Genomic DNA, 11,303 nt, shown 5'->3' with positions numbered 1-11,303 from the left:
ATGCATACATGCATTAGAGAATTCAATATTGGTTTAGTTACCTCCAAATGGTTAAGTGACAGATTAGAGAAGAGCATGAAAGGAAATCTAGATGGTTTAGTTACCTCCAAATGGTTAATTGGCATATTAGAGAAGAGCATGAAAGGAAATCTAGATATTAATCTGAAAAACCTACACAATAAATTTTGTAAAAAATGGAACATTGGTGTGTCTAGGGCTACAACAAGTAGGGCAAAAGCAATGACAACTGCCAACATTGATGGTTGTTTCAAACAACAATATGCACAAGAGTTACTAAGGTTAAACCATGGCTCAACAGTGAAACTGAATGTAGAACGAAATGAGGATAAGGCTATATTCAAGAGAATGTATGTGTGTTTCAAAGCATGTAAGGACAACTTTGTTTCATGTAGGTCTATTATACATTTGGATGAATGTTTCTTAAAAGGAAAATATGGAGGTGAGCTTTTAACTATTGTTGGAAGAGATGGTAATGACCAAATGTGTCTGTTAGCATCTGTTGTTATTGAAGTAGAGAATAAGGAAACATGGAGTTGGTTTTTAGAATGGTTAATTGATGATCTTGGAGGTAGGGGATTATGTTCCAGGTGTACATTTGTGTCAGATCAACAGAAAGTAAGTAAATGTGTACTTTTCATTCAATTCTTTATTGACCATGTCAATTTAAGACTCATACTTTATGCTTTACTATCATAGGGACTTCTGTCAGCTATACAACAACTTTTGCCTGGTGTGGACCAACGTTTCTGTGTGAGGCACATATATGCAAATTTTAGGAAGAAAATTCCTGGCATAAATCTTAGACAATTACTACGAAAGGCAGTAACATCAACACACCCTCAAGCATGGAAGTCAGTGATGAGACAAATCAAGGACGACAATGAAGATGCCTTTAAACACTTGATAGCTATTCCCCCAAGGCAAGTAGATTTCAAGTTTATATTTTCTTTCATATTATTTAAATGTTTCCTTCTTTTCGAAATATTTAACTTTCAATTGTTGCATATTTTTCTCTAGGTCAAGATTTTCAGGAAGACCTGCTTGTGACACACTTGTGAATAACATATCTGAAGATTTTAACAGTGTCATCTTAGATGCAAGGGGGAAAACCAATCATAACAATGTTGGAAGACATTCGTATCTACCTGATGAAGAGGTGGGCATCCAATAGAGAGAAGATTAGTAGATTTGAAGGTGGCATTCTCCCCAAAATTCATAAGAGACTACAAAAGGAGTTACAAAACACACAATATTGGATACCTAAGTAAGTAAACAACTGATTTTCTTAAAGTTTCCATTCAACTATTTCCATTTAAGATTTGTTGTTAATATTCATTGTTTATGCTTTCGTAGTTGGTCAGGGATGCAAATATTTGAGATCTGCAATACATCCAATATTGCAAAAAAATTTATGGTTGATGTAGACAAAATAGATTGTAACTGCAGAAAGTGGATTATGACAGGAATCCCATGTTGTCATGCACTCACAACCATGAGGTTTTCAAACATCAATTCAAAAGAATACATCCCAAATTGGTTTAGAACCTCCACCTATGAAGAAACTTACATTCCAATCATTTTCCCTGTGAAAGGACCTCATCTATGGCAAAGGACTTCAAATCCAGATATTTTGCCTCCACCGAATAGGGTGTTGCCAGGTAGACCAAGAAGAAAAATAAGACTAGAGAGTTAGGAGCAAAATAGGGATGATACACAACTTGGACAAACCGGAATCCCAAAGAGATGTGTCATATGTAGACAAGTAGGGCATATAAGAACTAATTGCCCACAAGCAAGTCAACAACAACACCAGAATGCTACACCACACCCCACTCAAGCAAGTGAACAACAACACCAGCAAGCTATACCAACCCCACTCAACCAAGTCAAAAACAACACTAGGAAGTTACACCAGTCCCCACTCAAGCAAGTCAGATTACTCAAGAACCATAGACCGATCACATTACAACATCACTTTAGATTATTGTTCTACATTTCAATATTGTTCACATTTCTGTTGTATTTTGGATATGTACTTTGAACTTTAAGTATTGTTGCTTTATAATATTGAGGTCATGTTTCACCTTCAATATTATTTTGGATATGATGTATTTTGCACTTAATAACTTTAACATTTTGGATGATCTGTGATGTATTTTGTTAAGTGATGTTTCACCTTCAATATCATATTATTTTTGGTTGTCTCATCTTCTATTGTCATAGCCATATTACTTTGCCTTCTCTGATATCAAAGTTCATGTCATATAATGTCACATCTTCTATTTTCATTTAAAAGTTAATGAAACCAGAATTTGATTTCATCAATATCACAAACACTTTGATACCAGTAACAACTTCTTCATTAAGTAGAATCTCATTACAAGCACAATGTTATTACAACCAGAATATCAATGATTAAGTAACAAACATTACAATATAACCCCATCAAACACCACTTGAACAAAATTAAAACATAAGACATATACAGATGATGTTAATGACCCCCATCAAACATAACAACCCAACAATACCTTCTCCCTTTTCTGATAAACCAAAAGTGATTTTCCTAAAGTAATAATCTTTCTCCTTTGCTATCAAATTGTATTATCCCTTTCATCTATATAATCTTCAGTGCACCATTTGAAAAAATCACATCCTCGCACTTCTTCGTTTCGACTCCGCTGTTCAAAACATCCAACCAAAAACATCTCAAGAAAAAGCAAACAAATGTACCCCAAAAAAAACACAAGGAAGGAAACAAATCTTGTAATTAGGGCAGCCCCAAAAATGCTTCCCCTCATTCTTAATAGTTTTTGCGACTCTTAATACAGCAAGCTCTCCACAATAGCATATTTGGATGCCAACCACTCATCTCGATTAACCACCACGACAAGTCCTCCATGAACAAGACGAACACTGATTCATTGACATTGCCTCGTGGAACGACACAATAATGCTTCGTCCACACCTACAAAACGACCCCAATCCCAAACAGCGAACCCCAAACTAAGAAGAGAAGAAGAACAGTTCAACTTAGGGCACCTAGTGCAAAAAACGAACAACACCTTCCTTAACTTAGGGCACCCACCTCACAACAACAAACAACAAACAACACTCACACTGTGTTAGAACGAAGAACTTAGGGCACCCCACCTCAACTCACCTACTTCACCTTAGCTCCTTCAGCTAAGCTCCTTCGAGATTGATGTGTTTGGCTATGCATTTGATTTACCAAGTAAAGGATATTTTCATATCTGTCTTTGCCAAAAAATGTGTTTTTGCCATGCTGGATAAGTTATTTGCCACATCAATTAACATTTAACGTCGTTCCTACCAACTTAATAGATAGGAGTAAAGTTATACAATTTTCATAACATAGAGACCCAATGTCTTCACTTTTAAAACCGGGTACTAAACTGAAAATTACCTCTTAACATGGGGACAAAGTAAGCATTTAAGCCGATTCTTAAAGAATATATAAATATTGATTTTATAAAATCTATTCAAAATAATTTTTTAATTGTAATCATCTTTTAGATGCATAATTTCATTATTTTGAAAAACTAAAAATATAATATATGTTGAGTTTATTTAAGTTTAAAAATAAAGTAATTTTGAAAGAAAAAAATGTTTAAAGTAATTCATTTTTTATAAGTCCAAAAATTATTTATATTTGGATACAATTATAAAAACACGTTTTCTTTTAATTCTTTAGTGTTTTTAAATTTTTTATAAATTTATTTTAATAAATTATTTTAAAAAAATTATATATAAATAAAATTTTAACTTATTTTTGGTTTTTATATCTAAAATATAATAAGTGTATTTTAGTTTAAAAATAAATGGTTTTTTTAAAGAATCATCCATAAAAAAATCAAATAAGTTATTGTTTTTAATAAAACAATGTTATTATAACATTAACATTTTTGTATATCAAAATTAAATAAAAATACACACGATTTTATAAAATTAAAAAAAAATACAATTGCATAGTTTGATTCAAAAACGCATGACTAGGATATGATTAAATACAACACTAGTTAGCCTAATATGCTAACTTAATCAAAAAAACTTTTAAATATTATTAAGAATAAAATAGGCTTATGGACTGACCCTAATCTATAAAGCTTTATGGATATTTGGTCTTGTGAGCTTTTCTCCAACTCATGTGAGTTAAGACCAAGTCTTATGAGATAGACTAATTTGACAAGTCTAATTATTTACATCTTCATATAAGAACTTTAAGGATGAGTTTTTGAAAGTTGTGGTGTCACTAGGTCATCACTTTATTTAAAATTACTGTAACATCTCATTTTCTCACACTTAATAATTCATAGTTAATATATATATATATATATATATATATATATATATATATATATATATATATATTCCAACATTTATCCAGTCATCCACTAGGAAATATAAAGGATTTCACACATGATACATATTTTTAATTTCAAATTTCAAATACAACACTCATAAAGATAACTTGATCTCTTCTCCACTATTCTTTTGCCTCTCTCTCACTTGCACTGGATCAGACGTTATTCCCTCATATACTCTCATATAACACATGTTATACGATCATCTCACAATTATATATATCAACACAAGCACAAACAAGTAAGGGTGAGCTAACATGCAAAAGACTATTAAAAAAAGAGAAATAATACTATTACTACACATAACTCATTCACAATAAAATTCATGTAAGATGCAAATGATTATACTAGACTCTATTATTTGGATAGAACATTGATGAAAGTCTCGGGTGGTCGTGCACTAATACTGACTTTCACTCCTCATACAATAAAAATCATGCCCAAATACAATACACCATGTCATCCACAAGGTTAGTCCGTCAACACTTATAACCATAACTTGACATAGACTAGGACATTCTACCACTCTTATCACATAACACATTATTCTCTACTTGAGACTGAAAAATTATTAGAACATCAAGATGACTTCCAACTACAAGACCCAAAACATCAACGTATACTCTAATACAATACCACTATAAAATCTCTCCATAATAATCATACTATGTTCATATGCATTGATTCATACCCAACATAATAAAATGAATTTATCACAAATACCAATTGAGTATATTAACAATATATATATATATATATATATATATATATATATATAGACACACACACACAAGAAATCCTTTCTCCTTGGTTCTTTATAGGCCATAAATGACTCTATTTAAATTTATTATTATTATTATTTTAATTTTTTTTCTCCTTAGCTATAAATAGCCCTATTTAATTTATTATTATTATTATTATTTTATTATTTTATTATTTTATTTTTTTCATCCACCACTACCTTACTCCTCACTGATTACACGTGAATTTTTATTTTTTATCTCATATATAGTTATCATTTGAGTTACCACAATTCTTTATTTAACTTATCATTTTTCTTTTATATAAACTTATTAATCAAATTTTCTATCCACAAAAATTATTACTATTAATAATAATACTAAAATAAAATTACTACTATTCATTAAATATTTTTATGGTTTTATATTGATAATAAGCTCAAGTTTCTTTTTTATTAGATTAGGGATTTTTTTTAATATTGTTATTGGATAAAATCCACGATAATGACAAAGATAATAAGATTTTAGAGATTTTAGATAAGTCATCATAAAAATGACCCACCAATAATATTCTCATTAGTTATCTTTTTCCTCATAATTATAGTATAGATTTAGAAAATATGTATATGTATTATGGCCATACGGTCTAACAGTAGGACAGATTTGATGAGGCTACCAAGAAGGAACGACCGGTCGAAGAAGTTGATGTCTACCACCACACATCATATGATTCAGATAAGTAACATACTCATCGTTTGATCATGGAAGATGGGAGACAAAACGGACGACCTACAACGATAATCAGTTCTAAAGATCACCTCAAATCAAATAGAGGTCATGTAATGGGCTATGATTGAGCCGTGATTAGGGTTTCATTAATTTCAGGATCATCTTGATACCTATAAATAGAGGTCAAAGAGTAAAAAGATAAGTGATTGCATTTATTGTGAATTTAAAACTTTATTTTGATCCCGATTAAATTAATCACTGACTTAAGCATCAGAGTGTCTTTAACAACTACACCCATCAGAATGTCTTTAACAGCTACACCCGAAAGGTTTGGAAGACACACAATAAAAGACTTTGAATTAAAACGCACATAAAATACCTTAGCTAACTAGAAAAAAAAAGCGTAAAAAGTGTTTTTGTGGAAATCTTCAATCCTAACTCAAAACAGTATAGTTTTTCTTTTATTATAATTTATTTTAATCATTAACTTACTTCAATTAGACATCAGACATCAGTATGTTGTTGTGCTACGTTAGACTCTTATATAACCAAACTTCTGAACATCGATTTTCTATTCCAACATTGTTGGATAGACATTAGAGTTTTCACTACATAAAGAAAAAGTGAAAAATTGCATACATCAAAAGTTAATTTTTGTACTACTGAGAATTAACTACTGTGAATAAAATCAAAATACATTTAAATTTTCTAGAAATAATCATAACCCATAGTGCATTAATAATTCAAAAAATAAAATCAGATTCAATTTTTAAAACTTTAAACTTACAGAAAGTACATTACTAATATCTACTCAGCTACGTATACATTTCATGGGTACGAGATACTTTTTTCAAATTTTTACCATTTTAGTCTACACCATTTAGACAATCACTGAAATAAAAGACTTTTTATTTTAGTTATAGATCCCGTCTTTAATACTCATAAAATATAATCAAAGGTAAGAGACCATTGCTAGCTAGACTTGAGACTTAAGTGAGTGCATACACTTCAAAGATATTAAAAACAAACCTAATGAACTACTTATAATATAGCTAAACAATTCTCGTTGTTCATAATCTTAACTGATGATTCATGAAAGTATTAAAATTTTGGTTTAATAGCTTGTTTGGTCCCCATTTTCATTGTCTAATCTCAATTCAGTCTTCATTTTTAAAAGTGTTTGGAATATGTCCACAGTTAGTAAAATTTGCGTCTAATTTGTCCCTTCCGTTAAGTATCACCAAGCGGAGTTAATTCATTAATAATGTGGTACCAGTTATGTGCAACCTGGTCACTATATTGATTTGTGAACGATGACATGTAAGTGACTAACAGAGAATATGATTTTTTTTATTAAGTTAGGGTTTTATAATTTGAGGGAAAGGTGACCAGCTCGATGATGCCGACTACCACTAGGGAAGGTGTCGCTACGAGGTTGCCTACAGCGACAGCTCCTACACCCGAGGCATGCTCGCACTCAAAACAATCATGTCGGGGCGGACTCTCATCCGGAACACAACCATCGGCTGCGGCACATGGAACCAAGGCATGTTCGTGGGAGCGGCTGGGCTTTTGGGTCTGTGTGCCAAGGCCATGTCCTTCGTGGGTCAGCTCGGTGGCCAAACAGGCTGTGCCTTCGCTACTGTCTGCTCTCTCGCGACAGCGCCTCCTCCGGCTTGCAGTTTGGCTAGCAGGCATTGCCCTTGGAAGCAGCGTGGGTCCCACTCATTTTCAACCCCTTCTTTCCCAGCTTCTACTACGTTGGGCTCTCGGGTCTTGGAGTTGGGGGCTCGCGACTAAACATATTAGAGGATGTTTTCCGGGTAATTGATTTGGGCGACAGAGGGACCATGATGGACACCAGCACCGCCGTCACCAGGCTTCCCACAGTGGCTTATCATGCCTTCCGGGACGCTTTTCTTGCTCAGACCACCAACCTGCCCCAAGCACCCGAACTCTCCATTTTCGACACCTGCTACGATTTGAACGACTTTGTTACGGTTCGGGTGCCCACCGTCTCCTTTTACTTTTCCGGTGGACAGATCTTGACCCTTCCTGCCAGAAACTTTCTAATGGAGAGTTTCTGTGAAGAATGTGAACTTTTCAATTTCCTTGCTTTTCTTCTAAATCCTCTGTTTCTTTTGGTGGGTTCTTGAGTTTTGTCGTTGTCATTTCTTCCTCCACATTGAGTTTTTCGAAGTAGGAAGCCAAGGAGCTGCAGGTGGTTGTGGTTATGGTTAGAAACAGGAAGAAGAGCGGACAACGGTCATGGTTTTCTAAGTCACTTACACGTCATCATTCAAAAATCAATATACAGTGCCACATCATTAATGTATTAACTCCGTTTGGTGATACTTAACGGAAGAGACAAATTAGACGCAAATTTTACTAACTGTGAACATATTTCAAACACTTCTAAAAATAGGACTGAATTAAAATTAGACAACGAAAATAGGAACAATAAGGTTATTAAACCTAACATTTTAAAAGTTATATGCAAGTTTAATTTGTCACTTTAAGGTAGTACCATTTTAAGTGTTACTTTTGTTTGTGTGTGGATGGCATACTAATTCTCTGTGTTTTGTATAGAAAACTAATTGTTATTTTTTAACTTAATCAGTTAATGACATTTTAATATATGAATTTAACTACTTCACTATCTTACTCTCTTAATTCAATTAATTAATAGCAACTGTCGTATTAGACTGTTTAAGAAGTTCATTATAATTCTATATATTTATCACATTAAGTACAATTGAAATGTTAAGATTGTTAAAATGATAGTTAATTTAAGTAACGTCAAATCAAAAGTAAAAAATTATTAATTTTTGTGCGAATTAGGGTAATGCATTGTGATATTGCCACGTCATTTGCTATGTTAAAATCCACAACTTTAATGACATTTAATTGAAATCTCAAAACCCATTATTAAGAAAACAAATTAGCAATAAATTTATTAAATTTAATTTAAGAGATATTATATTAATAATAATAATTTACTATTGTTTCCACTCTAAGCAATAGATATATTAAAAACTTAAATTAATAAAATTATTTAAACCTCTTATTACGAGTAGTTTAAACTTATACCTATTTAAATTATATTTAGATATTATAATTAAATTTTAATAGTTTAGTATCAATTATTATTTTTTATTATACTATTATTTATTATAATATTTTTTATAAATATTATTTTAATAGTAATATAAGTTAATAATTCATATTGATCCTATAAATATAACTAATACTTTTTGAGAAATATTTATTCCTTCATAAATATTTATCTAAATTATTCTAACTTTTTTCTTGTGTTAACCAAAGAGTTTTTTAAATAAATCTCTCATTTCTTAATAATTTTTTTCCAAATAACAAGACCAATTACTACCGTTAGCGTAAATTCATATTCCAAATGCTATAAAAATAGATAATAATATTATGCATACATAGAAGTTTTTTAGCTACACAATTTAAATAATGGCTAAAACAATTTTTAAACTAATACAAGTTATATGAACGTAATCCAAACTTTAGTATCGATAAAAGAAATTATTTGTAGGATTGTAATATTGTTTATCTAATTATATATTTAGGTAGTGGAATATATTTAGATAGTAAACCACAAAGGTAATATTCTCAATGTTTACTCACAAAGAACTCATTACGTAATAACTAATATAAAAAAATAAGAAGTTATAATGTAAGTAGGTGAGGACAAAACTCAATGATTAGTTTTGAATTTGTAATCGGCTGAAAAGACAAAAATTATTATTAGTTTACCATCCAAGATTTGCCGCAAGTATTTTACCCACAAAACTAGGTTCGTCTCTCCCTTCAAATCCATGTTCTGTTGCTCCTAGTTTTCCGTTTCCCCATCGCATCTTTTTCCATTTTCCATTCAAACAAAACCAGCACAACATATCATCCAAAACACAAAAACCCTTTTCTTCTTATATTTATTCAACCACCATTCTCCCACCAACCATTTACAAATTGCAACCAACAACAACCTTAATTTCTCAAATGAACATCATAGTACTCTTCATTTTCCTCCCATCATTGCTTTCTTCAGTTACCTGCACCCCACGCGGTCAATCCTCTTCACCGGAAACGCTTAATGAGGCCGCCGTCAAAGCAACGCTTTTCATGTCACTCGTCATCTTCGTTTTCGCCCTTCTCATCACCGCATTCTGCTTCGTCTTCATCCGCTGCATATCCAACCGAAATCGCGCCCTTCCACAAGTCACGCGCGGACTCGACCCGCGCGTGCTCTCCACGTGCCCCGTAATGTCCTACTCCGCGTTGAAACTGAATCACCCCAAAGCGGTGCAAAACGCCCCGTTTCAATGCGCGGTGTGTCTGGCGGACTTCGCCGACGACGACACGCTCCGGCTGCTGCCGAAATGCGGTCACGTGTTCCACACGCGCTGCATCGAGGAGTGGCTGGCTGCGCACGTGACGTGCCCCGTGTGCCGCAGCGACGTGAGCGCGGAAACAGGGGATGCATGTGTGCGGAATGTTCTGGAGGAGGAAGATTCTGTAAGAGATTTTGGTGTTCTTGTTAGGTCGCATTCTACGGGTCACTCTTTAGAGGGTTTTTCCATCAAAGTTCCCGAGGAAGTGAAGAAGAAGGTTCTAGAAGATGAGGAATGTGGAAATTCCACGAAGATGAATCGTTCGTCAAGTTACGACGTCATTTTGGGGATTGAAGAAGGGGGTGTAGGTAGCACTACTACTACTACTGCTACTACAACTACGACTAATGATAACAATAACAGTTGGATTTTGTGGACTTCTCAACCTATTGATTCTGGTGATTCGGAGATTCCGAAGTTTTGGGGTGCTTCAATGGTGAGAGAAGATAAAGAAAAAGGGAAAGTGAAAGAGTTTGATGGAAGAACATTTTTCGATTGTGAAGTTTGATTTAGCATGTTTTTTTTTTGGAAGTGACGAGGAAAAAGTGTTGCGGTTTGTTGTACAGTAGGTAGGGTTTTAAAAAGTATTAATTTTCTTTTTAACATGTAGTTTGATCTCAGATAGATTAAAATGTATAGAAAATACTAATTATTGATTCTAGTTAAATTTTTTTATCCATGTGATAATGATTGTTTTATCTGGTGATTTGTTTATGTTGTGGACTTGAGAGTTGACTGAATAATTGGTTTTCTTAATTAATTGGTAGAAATATTAAATAGCAAGAGTTGTTTAGAAGGTTCCTTTTCTTCTGCAACTTGTTGTCGGCATCTATTTAAAAATATACAAAGAAAATAGAATTTTTTATTGGATTTGACCGAGAGTTTGTCCGTTAATTCTGAATTGGGTCTGAAAAGATTTGATATTATCTGATTGACGAAAAGATTTACGGCATGAACTGCACAAATCTTTCGCTCTTCCAAATATTTTATTTTCTTCGAAAGAAAACGTGAAC

At 32.8% G+C, this 11,303-nt stretch overlaps 2 protein-coding genes and 1 pseudogene across 2 annotated transcripts; all 3 read left to right on the top strand.

Annotated features, from left to right (window-relative positions):
- LOC148199685 (uncharacterized) lies at positions 1 to 1,192 on the top strand. Its single transcript, XM_088112757.1, has 3 exons — positions 1 to 636; positions 718 to 941; positions 1,039 to 1,192. The coding sequence occupies exons 1-3, from the start codon at positions 1 to 3 to the stop codon at positions 1,190 to 1,192; spliced, it is 1,014 nt and encodes a 337-aa protein (XP_087968883.1).
- A 6,231-nt stretch (positions 1,193 to 7,423) lies between these two features.
- LOC124845154 (protein ASPARTIC PROTEASE IN GUARD CELL 2 pseudogene) lies at positions 7,424 to 8,031 on the top strand (annotated as a pseudogene).
- Positions 8,032 to 9,604: 1,573 nt separating this feature from the next.
- On the top strand, positions 9,605 to 10,949 carry LOC148199684 (E3 ubiquitin-protein ligase ATL6-like). The gene has a single exon (XM_088114388.1). The coding sequence runs from the start codon at positions 9,899 to 9,901 to the stop codon at positions 10,796 to 10,798; it is 900 nt and encodes a 299-aa protein (XP_087970514.1). The 5' UTR covers positions 9,605 to 9,898; the 3' UTR covers positions 10,799 to 10,949.
- The last annotated feature ends 354 nt before the right edge of the window (positions 10,950 to 11,303 follow it).

This window comes from Vigna umbellata, chromosome 4 (assembly GCF_029865625.1).
Source record: "Vigna umbellata cultivar VRB3 chromosome 4, Vumbellata_1.0, whole genome shotgun sequence".
NCBI lineage: Eukaryota > Viridiplantae > Streptophyta > Magnoliopsida > Fabales > Fabaceae > Vigna > Vigna umbellata.
This window is presented reverse-complemented; position numbering and strand designations above follow the sequence as displayed.

Excerpts from the sequence above, each read along its gene's own strand:
- LOC148199685 (XM_088112757.1), top strand. The coding sequence starts at position 1 with ATGCATACATGCATTAGAGAATTCAATATTGGTTTAGTTACCTCCAAA. Across the intron at positions 637-717 it reads TTGTGTCAGATCAACAGAAA|GGACTTCTGTCAGCTATACA; the intron begins GTAAGTAAATGT and ends TTACTATCATAG. Across the intron at positions 942-1,038 it reads TTGATAGCTATTCCCCCAAG|GTCAAGATTTTCAGGAAGAC; the intron begins GCAAGTAGATTT and ends ATTTTTCTCTAG.
- LOC148199684 (XM_088114388.1), top strand. The coding sequence starts at position 9,899 with ATGAACATCATAGTACTCTTCATTTTCCTCCCATCATTGCTTTCTTCA.